We start from the raw sequence: 16,687 nt of genomic DNA, 5'->3' as shown, positions 1-16,687 counted from the left end.
ATTCTTTTTCATATTCTTTTCCATTATGGTTTATCAAAGTTCAGATTTTAATAGCAATATCTTAAGCAGTCTTCCTAAGCGGCTTTGTTGACTTCCAATATACAATCCTTGCTGTTACCTACTTTTCCCAGGAGTGGTGTAAGTTTATTTACAGCGCGTGCACACACATTTGCACATTTTATTTCCCAACTGCACACAGCTTGCTTCCTCTGTGATCTTCCTGATTAACATTACTGCCACCCTGAGGTGGTGGTGGGAATTACAGCCTACTTGTTTTGATAAAAATTGAAACTTTCAATGTCAAGGCATACTTTTGAAAAAGTGGATTCTCCTCTGGACCAGAAATGTTGAAACCATAAAATTTCTATTATGATGTTATCAAAACTCACTGTCTAGAAGCTTCTGTTTAACATCAGTGACCCCTGAGCTCCTGACTCCATATACAATTGCCTCCTTAAGACTTTAGATGGATATTTAAAAGAAACTCAAAATCACAGTTCAAACAAAAATTCTTGAATTTCACCTCATTTATCAAGACTGATTCCTGCCTCAGTCCTTCCCCATCTCAGTAAAATGACACAAACATTCAGTGACTAAGGTAAAAAATGTAGGAGTCATCCTGGTTTCCTTTCTTCCCATTTGCCACGTCCAATCCAACAATAAGAGTTGTAGGCTCCACCTCCAAAATATTTCCCACCCTACTCCCTTCTCTCCATATGCCCAGCCACCATCTTGGTTCCAGCAGCTTTCACCTCTGACCAGCACTGTGCTATGGCCTCCTGACGGTTTTCCCTACTCCTATACCTACAACAACTACAAATCATCCTCATTAAAATAGAGAGATGTTTATAAAACTCCCCTGGGGAAAATTCTTCCCATGGCACTTAGAATAAATTCAAACTCTTACTATTACATATAAAGAATGGCCTTGCCTCTTCTCTTTCCCTTGTTCAACTCTTTCCCAAGCTCCAGTCATAAGGAACAAGGTCTTCTCCATTTCCTGCCCATAGGACTTTTTTTTTTTTTTTTTTTTTACTTACAAGTTTATTATAAAAGTATCTAACTCAGAATCAGCCAGATGGAAGAGAAGCATAGGTCAAGGTATGGGAAAAGGGGGCAGAGATTCCATGTCCTCTATAGGGGTCTCCATAGAACTTTTGCTGGAGGTGCCTTCTCATTCTTTAAGTTTCAGACTTCCCAGCCATATTAACTAAAGTAGTCACACGCCTCCCTTGTCCTAGTCGGTCTTCATTACATTACCCTAGCTGTTTGCTTTATTGCTTTTATCATTGTCCGATTTATAATATTCATTTGTTGGCCTGTTGTCCACTTCTAGAATAAAAGCTCCATGAAGACAGAAACTGTTCTGATTCATGCATTGCTCTATCTCCTAGCACATAGCAGTAGGGAGTGTAGACCCTTAATAAATGTTTGATGACATTGGATGGCTACTGGATTGGGAAAACAATGGTATCTCTCTCCTTAGGTTATTGCAAGGACTAATTAAAATAGATAAAGCACTAATCAGGTATTTATTACTATTATGTTTATTATTTTATTATTATTATTATTATTATTATTACTGGAAAAACAGCTGACCCATGTCATGTAAGCTCTATTGTCAAGTAATTATTATCAGAAAATATGAAGTTTAAGAGTAATCTTCTGAAAATCATGTTTTAACAAACAATGAAATTTTAAAGAAGGGTATTTCTGAATTCATGGCAAATGGTGGGTGAGATAAATGTAATAAGAGAGTTTTGTGAGTCCCATCAAAATCTTCTTCAGAACTTGTTCCTCTTTATAAGCATAGGTCTGAAACTAACTCTACAAGGTAGAGCACAATAAAAAAGTGGAATTCAAAGTCCAGAAATATGCATTTATTAACTATGGAACCTTGGTCATTTAATCATACAGTCTCCGTTCTTTCATCTGTCTGATAGTAATATAAGAATATCTAAGTTAGGGAAATGCAAATCAAAACCACAATGAGATATCACTTCACACCTGTCAGAATGGCTGTCATCAAAATGTCTACAAATAACAAACGTTGGCGAGGATGCGGAGAAAAGGGAATCCTTGTATACTGTTGGTGGGAATGTAAATTGGTGCAGACACTGTGAAAAACAGTATGGAGTTTTCTCAAAAAACTAAAAATAGAGCTACCATATGACCCAGTAGTTCCACTCCTGGGTATATATCCAAACAAAAGAAGAAGATTGATTCGAGAAGATACATGCACCATCATGTTCATAGCAGCATTATTTACAATTGCCAAGACATGGAAACAACCTAAGTGTCCATCAACAGATGAATGCATGAAGAAGCTGTGGTATATATATATACAATGGAATACTACTCAGCCATAATAAAGAATGAAATTTTGCCATTTGCAGCAACATGGATGGACTTGGAGGGCATTATGCTAAGGGAAAGAAGTCAGACAGAGAATGATAAATACTGCATGATATTGCTTATATGTAGAATCTAAAAAATACAACAAACCAGTGAATATAACGTAAAAGAAGCAGACTCACAGATATAGAGAACAAACTAGTGGTAACCAGTGGGGAGTGGGGGAGGGACAATAAAGGCATGGGGAAGTGGAAGGTACAAACTATTGGATGTAAGATAGGCTCAAGGATGTATTGTACAACACGGGGAATATAGCCAATATTTTGTAATAACTGTAAATGGAAAGTAACCTGTAAAAAATGTATACAAATAAAAGTTTTTAATTAAATAAATAAATGGGAAAAAAGAGAATATCTAATTCAACCCACTTTCTACCACAAGAGCTAGATGAGATTCATAACAACCTATATAAAAATACAGAGCTCCGTAAAGACTAGCAGGGAGTTGAGTTGGCAGTGGTGTCTCTTCATTTCCACTCAATTAATTGAGTTCCTCCTAGGCTAGGTTCTAGGAAAGTACTAGAAGCTGAAGACACCAAGGGGCACTGAGAATAAAACAGAATCTTGCTCTCAAAGATACCATAGCATGGAGGAAAGATGACCCTGTAAACAAAGTGAGCAATGTGACGACTCCAATGAGGGAGACAAGCAAGAGCTGAAGAGGTGGCTGGGACAGGGGCAATTATAAACTCCATCTGGAGTGGGTGGGAGGTTTGGTGGGGAGGGTTTCCTGATCTCCTCATCTGCCCTGACCCAGAGACTGGTCTTGTGGTCAGGAGCACTTCCAGGAGTTCAGGAGAGCTCTGAAACTAATCTAGAGTTTTGGCTCTGTTTGAGGTACACCTAAGCTGGCCTTGATACCCTCAAACCTCAAAGAAACTCCAACCCCATGTGTTATATTCCAACTTGTAAGTTGACGCTAAGTCTGCCTGTGCTTCTTGGAAGGCATATAAATTGGAGATCTAGAGCCAGGATAAAGCACTAGGTTTTCTTGGAATGCCCATTATCCCTGCAATCACCTCTTATCTGCCTGCAGAAATTTATACCTCATTCAAGGCCCAGCCCAAGACTCCTCTCCCCCAAGAATCCTTCTAGTGTCCTCACACCCTGCCCCTGATGCACTTTTTTAAAGTCACAAAATCCATCACATTTTTCTCATACTAATTATTTATATTGTCACATGTTTCTTACATTTGACAATATAAGCCACTATAATAGAAATATGTTCTTTTTTTAAAAAGTTTTATTCTGCTTAGTGGTTTTGTTTTGGTTTTTGTTTTTTTCTCATAAAGTAGGTGCTCTACTCATCCTTACCTGTACTCATATTTTGAAAAAGACCCTAAAAATGGAATGAACGCAGTGTTTAAAATGGAACAGGTCTGGAATTTAGGAGAAAGAAGAAAGTGGGCAAAACACAGGTACGTCTCCATGGTATGATTAAATACCTGGGGGAGGATTTCTCGTGTGCCACGTCAAGTGGCCTGAGAGGCCTCGTGGTCCAGACTCTACATGGAAGGAGCAAACAGAGCTGCTGGAGCCAATAGGTTAGGCATAGGCACAAGAGGCATCAAGATGGCAAGACATACGAGCAAATGACCGCATCCTTACTGGATAATGGATATCACAAAATTGCCTATTTGAGGGATGTTATACAGGTGACCTTGAGCAGCCATTTGGACACTGAAGACCCTGAATAGACTGAGATCAAGTTACATGACCTTCCTGGAGTGGAATCTGGAGATAAAAATTAGCTGCTGTATAAAAATGGAAAGTTTTACATTTGTACACCTTAGCTTGTGAACTGACATTCACATCTACTATGCCTGTTTCACTACCAGTTCTTAGATGCCAGAATTGCTTTTCCATCATCTGAGTTGTTCCTGAACTCCCTTATTCCAATTTAAATTCCTGCACATTTGTTAAGCTTCAGTATCACTGCAAAGATTTTTTTTTAAGGAAAATCAAATCACTGCAAATTTTTCTCTTATTATTTTGAACCTAAGTCCTGCTGTGAAGTGACCTCCATTTGATAAGCAGCAAAGAAGATTAAAAGGAAAACAATTATGATCCTCCTCAGATGCAGAAACTGAGCTCGGGCCCCAGTGACTAGAAATCTGTATGTCCTGGTGCTGGCGGAGCTTTTAGCAGTTCTGCCTGGAGTCCCTCTTTGAAGTGTGTCCAAGTGGGACTTTGAATCGCAAACACTATCCACTCCATACTCTTCAACTACAAGACTGAGAAACATACTTTCATTTGATGGCATCTCATCTAAGTTGGTTTTTAGCTTTTAAATACGAGAGATTACTCAAGCTTCAAAGCTAGTTGTTTCTTGGCAAGGGGTAACACAATTCTTAGGGGAAGAGAAAGGATGAAAATTCAGAGTCTTTCTGGTTCCCTTCTGGGGTTCCCTTTTTAGGTTACTTTCACCAATTAGCTCCTAAAGTTCCTTGCTGACAGCAATTTATAGATGAAAATCCAAACCAAATGAGCCCCAGCTGTGGGGCAAAGGCTTCCATGGTAAAGCAGGGAACAGATTAGAAGCTGGCTCAAAAAAATACACTAAGTGTGGGAATTTAGCTAAGGAACCCCAAGAAGATTTGGGCTCCAGAGAATAAGTTCTGAGTCACTCCAGCTGTTTCCCATCTATATCCTTTCATTTATTTATTTATTTATTTATTTATTTTAAATACCACATGCCCCAATCCTGGACACTGGCTTCACTTTCTGCATGCTACATTGAGTCACCTTGGCCTTGAAGACTGTGTGGGTTTAAGAGTTAAGGCTCATTCCAGGATCTGTTTCTACCACCCTCCCTCCATCTGGAGGGGTACACTGTAATTCTGTCTTTATAAAAAGGAGACGGAGAACATTACAGGCAGAGCCTGGAAGGAACATTCAAGTAAATAGAATGATAAATGATAATAAATGAAAAGTGCTTTCAGAGTGTGTCCTAGGCAAACTTATGCATCGTTTTGGAAGAACAGATTTTTAGTAGATAGAATGTTGTACTCTACATATTTTTCATCCTAATGCCATGATAGCCAGCTTTTTGGTTAACATAGGAGAATCACATTCTTCACATGAATTTGCCAGTACTTAATACTCATAGAAATAATACAGTGCTCAGGATATCTGAGAGCAGACCAGAACAATTTCCCTAAATAGCAAAGGGACCAGAAGGTAACTGCAGTACCTGCAAAATGTTAGGAGAGGGGATGGTTAGAAAAACAAAACAAATGCAATCCTTATATCCTGTCTGTATTAGTCCGCTTGGGCTGCCATAACACAATACCACAGACTGAGTGGCTTAAATAACAGAAATTTATATTCTCACAGTTGTGAAGACTAGAAGTCCAAGATCAAGGTGTCTACAGGCTTGGTTTCTCCTGGGGCCTCTCTCCTTGACTTGAAGAGGACCTCCTTCTCCTCGTGCCCTCACTCAGACTTTTGTCTGTATACACATTGCTGGTGTGTCTTTTTGTATCAGAATCTCCTCTTTCTATAAGGACACAAATCAGATTGGGTTAAGGCCCACTCCAATGACCCAACTTTAACTTAATCACATCTTTAAAGGTCTTGTGCCCAAGTACAGTCACACTCCAAGGTGATGGGAGGTGATGGGGGAGAGGGAACACAACTTGGCTCATAATACACTAATATTTAATCCTGCTGAATATTGTAGCAGAAATCTGCATGTTTGAGTCTTGAAAGAAATTGGGACACACAGGTAACAGTATTCATCTAATGAATAACTATAATTTTATTGATGCTATTAAATAAAGATATTTTCCCTCGTATACCACAGAGTATACTTTTGTTCACCACCTCTCTCCCCTCTCCCTCTCACAAAAATATGTGGTATAAATCTGTGTTTCTTAGCCAGTAGGCTCTATCTCTCTCTGGGGAGAGCTCTCTGGTGTCTCTTCTTATAAGGACACTAATCTTACCAGATCAGGGCCTCACCCTTATGACATCATTTAACTTTAATTACTTCTTTAGAGGCCAACTCTCCAAATATAGCCACGTTGGGGGTTAGGTCTTCAACAGGTGAATTTGGAGAGGATACAAACAATCAGTTCGTAATGGAGGCCTACTAAGCAGGAGAGATTTTTTTCCTCAGAGGCGAAAGAAAAGATACAGAAGTGGATTAAACACAATATCTTGGCAAGTCTCAGAATTGCTGCACAACCTAGCACAGTTCCTGGGACACGGGAGGAGCTCCATGAATCTTGCTGAGTGAAAGGATAAATGAATTATTCTCTTACTTTTAGATTGGGGTCTCAAAGTAAAGAGATGCTTCTAGGACAGTTTTATGGGTAATATTATCTCTCAGGGAAGGATAATTAAACTGATTCTCTTTGAAACAGGCTACCTAAGAGTTCATCAAGGAAGTCATCTGTGATTATATGAGTGCAAAATATATGGAAATATGTAATATGTACACTAGGCATCAATATGGAGTGTTTGGAGCAGGAGCAAATTGACAGTGTGAATGGAGGAAGAGGGATAAGGAGAGAAGGGAGCCAAGCAAAATAGGAAAAGAAAGATGACACTAAGATCTGTATGATAAGCTTTCATATGTGCATTTATAGAAAATAATACATTAAAATTTAAATGACAAGGACCCCTCATCCAGAAGGAGTACATGAATTGTTCCTACCAAATATGTCACAAAATAAACGAAGGTAAAATGTCACTGTGATGGAGAAGATCAAATCTTCAAATAGGAGATAGTAAGCCTGACTGTAAGACAGAATTAAGAAAAGATGGTTTGTGAGCTCATATAAGGGGCTCCCCAAAAGGCTACACGGGCTTATCTAACAAAAGTATTCCAAACCGGCCTCATTTTATCTTTTGGTCAAAATGCTAGACTGGAAAATCAACAGAATCCTATAGGCATAGTACATTTAAATTTCAGCAAAGCATCTGAAAAATTATTCAGTAACAGTTTTGTGGGTAAGATTAAGAAATAGCTAGCTTAAACCTATATATCCTGAGTATTAAATAGATCCTGTTGTTATGGAAATAAAGGTTTGTAATAGTTTGGTGTAGGTTTTCTCAAGGACTCTGTCCAGGACAACATTTTATCAATACTTAACAATCTTTTCTTTTTTTTTAATTGTCAGATTTCCAAAAATGAAAAGTTGTGAGCGTTTACTAAAAAACTGAACAGTGATCTTGACCGGTCAGAATAATGGATCTAAACTGAAAAGAGAAATTTAATAGAAAAAATATAAAAGTCATACACATAGGTTAAAAGAATAGAGTTAAGCAGATTTTGTTGAAGTGTGGTTTGTGTGAAAAAATAAACAAAAGTAACTTGTGGGTTTGGTTGACAGCAGGCTCATTCTGAGTCATGTGTCATTTAACCCTGGGAAGTTAATGATCTCTGTGACTACACTACTGAACATGTAGGTTCAGAAAAAGGGACATGATGACCCATGATATCAATGGGATGCTGGTCTGAGTGTATCTGGAATATTGTGTTTCATTTTGGCATCATATTTTTGAAAGGGTTTCCAACAAACTAAAATGTATGCAAAGGGGAAAGTCAAAATAGTAGACATTCTGGAAGCCACAGCCTATGCAGAATTGTGAAGAAACTAGGTTTTCGGTGCTGCATGGTAACTTACATGTGTCACACCCACCTCCACAATACAAGACAAAACCTGCCATCTTAGGTTTGTCCGCGGTCCTCATCCTGTTTCTCCAGATTCCCTCCTCCACTGCCTAATTTTCCCAGCTTCTGACCTCATGATAGCCCTTGTCCCTGGTAACGGAAATTGCTTATGCATTCATTTATTTAACATTTATTGATTATCTACTACACACCGAGCATCTTTTCTAAGCACTGTAAGCATCAGTGAACCAAACAGACAATAATCCGTGCCTTGTGTGGGGCTAACATGCTAGAAAGGGACAGACAATATCATAAATGAGTAAATTATAAGGTACGTTGAAAGGTGATAAATACTATGGGGAAAAAAGAAAGAATGGATAGAACGGTGTAAAGGAATTCAAGGGTACTGAGAATAAGGGGGAAGCAGCTACAATTGTAAGTGGTGTTGTCAAGCGGGCCTCATTGAGAAGGTGGCATTTGAATAAATCTTGAAGGAGTGAAGGAGTAGTGAAGGAGTTAACTACAGGGCTATACGGGAGAAAAGTGTTCTAGTGCAAAAGCCCTAAGGACTGTTTGCCTAGAAGGGAGTAAGACAGGGAAGGGTAGCGGGAAATGAGCTCTGAGGGTAATGGTGCCTGGTAAGGACTCCAGTGTTTACTCCAGTTAAGATGGGAAACCATCGGAGGTTCCGAACAGAGGAGCAACATTATCTGATTTACGTTTCTAAAGCACTGCTCTAGCTGCCATGTGCAGGATAGAGTCTAGAGGGAAAAGGGAGCTGAAATACCAGTTAGAAAGTTACTGCAGTCATCCAGATGAGCAATGATTCAGTCACACCAATGTTGTGGCAGTGTAGGGGGTGAGAAGTTAGAGCAAACGAGACTTCTTGAATGTTCAGATGCGAGATATGAACAAAAGGGGGGAGTTGAGACTGGCTACTGTTTTCAGCCTGAGCGTCTTGAAGGATGAAGCTGCCATGGACTGAATTGGGGGAAGGTGCAGGTAGAACAACTTTTAGGAGAAAAATCAAAAGTTCAGTTTTTGGATGTATAAAGGTGGAGATGTCTATTAGACCTTCAAATGGAGATTTCAACTAGAGAATTTAATATAGGAGAGCTGGATGTCACATAGAAATGCAGAAGTCTTTGGATGGTCGGTGACATTTTAAGCTATGAGACTGAATTATAGCATCTAGGAAGTGACCATAGACAGAGAAGAGGATCAAGGTTGAACACTGGGGCTCTCTGACTGTGGGAGGTCAAGGACAAGAGAAAGAAGCAACAAAGCAGAAGAGGAGAGTCTAGCATGTTATAAAACACACTAGGAGGGTGTGGTGCCTTAGAAGCCAAGTGAATAAGGTGTTTCAGAGAGGTGAGTGGGATAAACTGTATCAGCTGCTACTGACAGGTTAAGATGAGAACTGATAATCCATCCTGGGCTTTAGCACCATGGAGGCATTAATGATCTGGGCAAGAGCAAGTTTCAGTAGTGTGGTCTGGGACAAAGTCAAACTGGAGTGGGTTGAAAAAGAAATAGGAAGAAAGGAAGTTAAAATGTTTGCTACAAAGGGGCAGCAGCTAAAGGAGGAAGTGGAGTCAAGGGAAGATTATTTGTAAAGATGGGGGCAATAACAGAAAGTGTGGTTTTTGCTAGGAATCAGGAGACAGTAAAAACTTGATCAGAAAGAGAAGAAAGAATGGATGGAGTGATGCCCTGTACTAGACAGTTAATGGGATCTTGTGAAAAAGTGGAGAGATTAGTCGTAATTGAGGGCAGAGAGGTGTATCTATGGAAGAGGTGGGACGGCAGCCTATGATGGTACATTTGCTATTCATGGTTAGATGGGGTGCTGGGAGTCTGAGAAAATTCTCTTCTGATTATTTCAATTTTCCTCAGACAGCTCTGCCTTACTCTTAGACCATGACATAAATTCTCTCATCTTGAATGCTGTCAGCATCGTAAGAAAACACCTCACTCATCCATCTTACCTGAGAACTTAAGGCCTCCACGTGGACCCTTTGGCCTCCATGTGGACCCAACCGTGCAACATCCTTGCCTAGTCCACTCCAGCCACCACAAGGGGGACCCAGAACATATGTACAGCTGAGAACAGAGAAGACACATAAGGAGAACCTCTAGCTATATTCTAGTATTTGCTGCATTGGTATTTTCTGCAATTATAACAAAACAGATTACATGTAGAAAGCCCCAGCTGTGAAGTTAAAAAATGCACTGCTCAAATACTAACTCTTTCTTCTTTCTGTGAGAATTTCGGTGAGTAAGTTAACCCATCCAATCCCCTTTTTTCATCTGTGGATAGTAGAAGTAAACACTCCCATCTGTCCCTTCGGGCCTCCAAAATGTGGAGATTTGAGCCCCTCTCCTAGCGCATTAGATGTCCAAAGATGCGCAGGGCCTGGGTATTGAAAGGATGCGTGCTCGTGGGGGAATCTCATGTGGCCTCAACGCACAGGCAAAGGGCAGACATCCTCCAATAGTGAAGCAGCCAGCCACAGAGAGTCACTCAGGACTCCTGTCCAGCCCCTGCTCCTGGCATTGGTTGGATATTTTCACCGTTGCCCTTTCCCCAGTCCTTGGTTCCAGCTATTTCCTGGCCCAAGCCCCATTCTTGAACTGTTTTAGGAGGGACATGGCCCTTTCATTTTTCTCTTCCTCATCTCCCCAAGTTTTCCCTAGTTTCATTCTAAGCGCAAGGGCGGTACATCACTCCGCCACCACCCACAGACTTGCCAAATCATTCCTACTGCTCTGCCAAGGCAGAGAGGTAGAAGCAGTGATGATCACTAAGGAAATCACAAGATTGGAGACTCCACCCTCCTCACCAGGACCTGCCCTCATGCTTCTCCTCGTCTGTCTTGGTTGAGTCTTGTGAATTATTCACTTTCTTCAGAAAGTTTTTATACTGTGAATTATCATGGACAAATTTGAATCTGGAAAACTGCTTAAAGCTAAATCATCTGATTACCCCTAATAAATAATTAAAATGTTGGGCTTCCCTGGTGGCGCAGTGGTTGCGCGTCCGCCTGCCAATGCAGGGGAACCGGGTTCGCGCCCCGGTCTGGGAGGATCCCGCATGCCGCGGAGCGGCTGGGCCCGTGGGCCATGGCCGCTGGGCCTGCGCATCCGGGGCCTGTGTTCCGCAACGGGGGAGGCCACAGCAGAGGGAGGCCCGCATACCACAAAAAAAATAATAATAATAATAATTAAAATGCAACAATGTTGGGATGTCCCTGGTGGTCCAGTGGTTAAGAATCCATTTTGCCATGCAGGGGACGCTGGTTCGATCCCTGGTCGGGGAACTAAGATCCCACGTGCTGCGGGGCAACTAAGCCCACGCGCCGCAACTACTGAGCCCACATGCCACAACTACAGAGCCCACGTGCTTTGGAGCCCGCGTGCCACAACTAGAGAGAAGTCCACGTGCCACAACGAAAGATCCCGCGTGCCGCAACTAAGACCTGGCACAGCCAAAAATAAATAAATAAAATAAATTTTAAAAAATGCTACAATGTGAATCACGGGTCCTGGTTTTATCTCTGCTCAACCCACATTAAAATGGCATTCAGTTATTATTCTTTACACATACGGAGTGGAGAGGCAAAGTTGCTGATCACTAAAGTGGTGTAATTAAAAGGAGTTATAAGATTTCTCAAAAAATATCTCCTTCATTTTCCTGAACATTATTCTGCTAATGAAAGCTACTTGTGTTAACGTTTTATGTCTCCAGAAGGTCTGTATTAACGGGAAAATGCACACCCCTAGAATAAAGCACATTAAGATGGCATCTCCCAGTAATCTATTCCAGTAATTAACTGATCGAATTAGCAGCCTGCTGCTAATGCCAAAAAACTGCCATGTATGTTACAACGTGTACAAAATTTTCAAAGGGGTGTAAAGGAAAGGTCAGACGCATGAAGCAAAATATGGGTTGCTGCAGCAGGCATGTGAGGATGCTGAACTCCTGATAAAGGTTGCATCTCAAGGACCTGAAAACATGAGGCTCCATAACTTAATTCCACAGTTCCAATTTACTGTGCAATGAGAGAGGATGTTTTACCGATGATTATAAGATGGCTTAAGCATAGGAAATAAAAGATTAAACAGCCTTCTCTAGTGTAAATTGCAAGCTCTCCAAAAGACTAGCCTGATTTAATAATTTGATAAATGCCTAAAGAGGACCATGTCCTAAACTCTCCATATCTGAGAAAGGCCCTAAACTTTTTTCTTACAGTAAATACAAAATGACAGACTGATTAGGCTGAGAAATGAAAGGAAATTATTATTCGGGCTGAAATCACTCAGCTTAGTGCTGCTTTCAGAAGAAGGCAGTGCTATCTTCTCAGAGATGAGAGGTATTTAACACCAGCGTGCTTAATGCTTTGTCTCCCTAGGCAATCTCATGCATCCTTGTGACTTCTCTTAAGCACTCTGTCTGTAATTCCTGCAGCCACCAGCAGGTAGATGATGGACCATTAAGTGAGCATTTCTCTGCCATGATGTCCCAGGATCCTAACACACTGAAGTGTGAAGCCAGAGGAAGAGAAAGAGATGGTGGTCTGACTTATTCTTAGGAAACATAGCATATCACCAACCTATTTATTTAATCTATCGAGCTGCCTCGGCAAAACTAAAGGATGCATTGCCTATGAACCCTGGAGGGGGTGGAGAAGGGCATGGACAAGAAGTTCAGACCTTCAGTTATGGCTGTGAACATCTGCTAGTTAGGTTGCCCTGAGATGTGGAAACTGAGAAGGAAGATAAATGTGTCATAATCGAATGGAGAACATTTTTACTTAAGAATACAACCAGTAAATAAACAAAAAAATGCAGTAAACTCATTTCTAACTGGTGGGCATAGCAAAGACATAATAAAGCTCAAAACTTTATAAACTTCCAAGTATAAGTTAAGAATGTTTTTCAAGTAAGTGCTACTGTTATTCTGGTTTTCATTTTTACACAGAGGAAAACTTCAGACTTACATTTTCGTTATGAGTGTTTATAAATTCCTGACCTTGTAACTCTGGACTACTATTTTTTTCTCCAAAGCTTAACTGCTTCAGAATAATAGCAAAGGCATTTAAGCACTTCGCAGTTAACCAAGGAGTAGGCATTAAGGTATTAATTTGCCTCCTCTCTGCCAGCTCCAAACATAGCTCCTTACCAGCCAGCCATGGCAGCATTTTCTACTTAAATGTCTGACATTCCTCGCATCAGGTTTATGTTTTCCCAAACCCCAACCCCCTTTTCCTTAAGTTCCTCTTTCAGTTCCAGCCACTATCCCTAGATAATATTGTCCAACTTGCACCCTTATGCAAGGATGATGCCCAACGATGTAAATCACACCACGATTCCCACTGTCCAGACCCTCATAGCCAACGCCTCTGAACAACTCCCACTGGACAAGTCCATCTTCACCCCAAGCTCAATAAGCTCTGGAAGAAATTTATCCCATCCATTCCAAAATGTGTTCTTGTGTGATACCTTTTTCCAAGATAACCACTCTCAAAATCTTGATATCACTTTGAATCATCTTCTCATTGTCCATACTAAATACATTTTCATGCCCACTAATTTTTTTTTCTTTCCCAATCACTCTTTCATAAGCCTCCAACTTTTCATTTACATGGACTCTGCCCATGTTCAGACTCTGGCTCCTCCCACTGGGACTACTATTATCATAGCCTAACTGATTTCCTGCCCCCTGTATCTGAATCATCTTTCCCTCTGTTCTCGGAATTAATTTCCTGTCTCACCCCTACTAAACTTCCCACACATAAAATTAAAATCCACCCTTTTCCGTCTAGCATACCTTGGCTCCAGTCTTTTCTTCTAGGTTATTCTCCTACTATAACCCCACCTCATCCTGACCTGTTGAAGTAATAACTACATCCATATTAGTCAGCAAGGGCTAAGTTATGCTACAGTAACAAACAATCTCAAAACCTCACAGGCTTTCACCAAAGGTTTATGTCTTGCTTCTGATTCCAGTCTTTGGAGTAGACTGCATCTTATTCCATGTTGCCTTCAATTGAGGTCCCAGATGCAGGAGCCCCTGCCTGGAACCTGATGGTCTTATGACAGAGGGAAAAGAGAGAGGGCAAAACTACACAATGGCTCTTTACATTTCTACCCATATTTCGTGGGTCAAAGCAAGTCAAATGGCCATGCCTGGTATTAATGGGGCAAGAGGTATAATTCTCCCACACAGGAGGTCCCAACAGAGAGTGTCAGCAAATCTTTTGGACAAATAATACAATCTACCACACCATCATTAATGGTACAGCATAAATCCTACCATATTTTCAGTGTTTTTCTTCTTCTAGACCACGGTATCTCGATAGCGGTATCTCAAAAACAAATGTGGATTCATTGTAGGATTTTAGCAGCATGCCCGGCCTCAGCCTACTAGATACCAATAGTTCCAAACATGCTCACCCACCTTACCAATCAGAAGTGGCTCCAGACCTTCAGAAATGTCCCTTGGAGGGGCAAGATCATGGCGAGACAGCAACCACTGCTCTAGTCTGTGAGTCCTTAGAGAACAGGAACAGTATCTTAGCCATTACTGCATCCTCACGGCACCAACTCCTATAAATAGTGTACGTTTAAACATTGTCATCAAATAGGACGGCAATTTCAGAACAAAATTTTCTTTATTAAAAAAATCAAAGGCAGTATTTGCCTCTCAGGTTTCTTTGAGGAAAAAACATAAACTTTATAAACAAAAAGACCGACGTTTAAATCCTGCCTTCAGCAGTCCGTAAGATTCTGGGAAAGCTGCTTACCCTCAGTTTCGTCATCTTCAAAATGGGAACAGCAGCGTTTCCCTTGCAATTCTGCGGTGATGAGTCAATGCAGATTGCTTGGTTTGTGGGGTCTGCTCAGTAAATGGCAGCTATCGTCACCATCAGCAGCAATATCCCTTCCTCTGTCACACCCTTGAATATGAGACGTTTAAAAAACTATTTGCCCTCTTGCAGAGAAATGCCAAATGTTACTCCCAGAAAGAGAACAGCAAAGTCCCACAAAATACTGCCTATGTTTGTTTCTCCATAAATAAGACTTGCTGTCAAGAAACTTGAGCTCAGGGCTAGTGGCTCTGCCATGAAACACATAAGCTTGGATATGAGCAACAGGTTTTTTGCGGCACTTTCCTGGATGTCAGCAGACTCTCACAAATCAGGCAAGAAAAGTCCAAAACATATGCCCCCAGCAACCGGCCAAAAACCAATAAAAGGAACTGTTAGTAGAGCCAAAATCAAGGAGGCAGGCAGGAGAATGGGGCTGCAAACCCCAATAGATTCACATGTAAATGCATTTCATCTCAGTAAGGGCCTGACTACACAGAACCGTCTCAAATGCTGAAAAGAACCTTCATACAGCTGCACATCATACAGTCAGGAGCTTCAAAATGACAAATGTCTTCTGGATGTTTTAAAAATCCAACCTTTTGGAACAAGATATGTTGACAGCTAGTGGTTTTGTGGGTAGTAAGTGTAACTCAGCATGGAAGAACTGGCCTTTTGTAATAAAGTAGCATATTGTGATGTTATCAAGACTTGGCATTTTATATCAAGGTGCAAAATATCTCTTTTGTTTTCCGGTTAAGAGATGCATGCATGGCACGGCAATCAGGGCAAGTTTAAAATACAGAAAAAAAAATAACAAAAGTCTCAGTTTATAAAAGATAAGCTGGGTGTTCTATTTTCAAATGAGCATGATTCCATGGCCAGCGAAAGGAAATGTGCAGGGCTTGTGTCTCTGTGTGTTTGATTTTTCTTTTTCTTTTAACAACTGTGAGACTTTCAAGCTGGTAGAAGGATTTCAACCGGAGGCCCTGGAGACTTAAACACTTGAATTCCCAGCTTAGGAGCAAACGCTGCAGCAGCATCAACAGTAAAAGCTCCTGTTCCATCGGAGCTAAGATTTCAATCCAGAGACTGTCGTGATCCCGCCTGTTTCATCAGTGAAGCTGGGGTCAGCCAGCTCAAAAGATTAAGCCTGTTTTGACCCTGTACATCAACACGCCCAACCGCCCGCGCTGCTGCGGCCGCGGGGCGCGGCGTCCCAGCGAGCTGTAAGCGGATCCCGCCTGTCCGCCCGCCGCGCCGGCACCGCGCCTCCTCCTCGCCTGGGGTACCTGCCCGCCATCTGGCCCAAGGCCGCTCTCTCCTCGCGAGCAGCGGTGTAGTCAGCAAAGGACTTTTCGGCAGCAAGGGGCTCCGTTCGAAAACGTATTTTCTTCAGTTGCAACACTCGTAACCCTGCTGGTTTAATGAGCCCCGAAGGGCAACCTCTACATAGCTTATTGAATTCTAATTAGATAATTAAAGCAGATAGCAGAAATCTTTACTTTTGTAGCTGTGAAACGCAGGCTGATGTTACATTATGTGCAACTAACATTCCACAAGCAAAGCGTTCCCAAACACTTTTCAAAATAAATCGACGTTTAGTTCCAAACTCAGAGATTAATACTTGCTTTGGTCAAGGTTCTGGGACTGTCATAATGACATTTTTTAACGGATTGAGAGAGAATAAATACAGAGATCTTCATTCATGCATATGCATTTGGTCGGTAAATATTTATTCAGCAGCCACTCTGTGCCCGCCGCTGTTCTGAGCACCCAATAGT

General features: G+C 41.2%; 1 protein-coding gene across 10 annotated transcripts in view; it reads right to left on the bottom strand.

Annotated features, from left to right (window-relative positions):
- Nucleotides 1-16,238, bottom strand: part of LOC114486557 (uncharacterized) — a 71,253-nt gene extending 55,015 nt beyond the window's left edge. For 5 of the 10 annotated variants that reach the window (XM_055085874.1, XM_055085873.1, XM_055085875.1 and 2 more), the window contains exons 1-2: nucleotides 14,841-14,918; nucleotides 14,495-14,643 (exon numbers count right to left, since the gene is read on the bottom strand). Coding sequence is in view for 2 of the 10 variants with exons in the window: in XM_055085878.1 (XP_054941853.1) it covers nucleotides 5,783-5,913; nucleotides 10,023-10,137; nucleotides 14,495-14,588; nucleotides 16,196-16,206 (351 nt within the window). In the remaining 8 variants the exon portion in view is untranslated. Of the gene's footprint in view, nucleotides 1-5,508; nucleotides 5,914-10,022; nucleotides 10,138-14,494; nucleotides 14,644-14,840; nucleotides 14,928-16,195 lie in introns of those variants that run through there. The other 5 variants (XM_055085878.1, XR_008617760.1, XM_055085877.1 and 2 more) reach the window with 5 other exon arrangements.
- Between the last annotated feature and the right edge of the window lie 449 nt (nucleotides 16,239-16,687).

This window comes from Physeter macrocephalus, chromosome 7, assembly GCF_002837175.3.
Source record: "Physeter macrocephalus isolate SW-GA chromosome 7, ASM283717v5, whole genome shotgun sequence".
NCBI classification, from domain to species: Eukaryota; Metazoa; Chordata; class Mammalia; order Artiodactyla; family Physeteridae; genus Physeter; species Physeter macrocephalus.
This window is presented reverse-complemented; position numbering and strand designations above follow the sequence as displayed.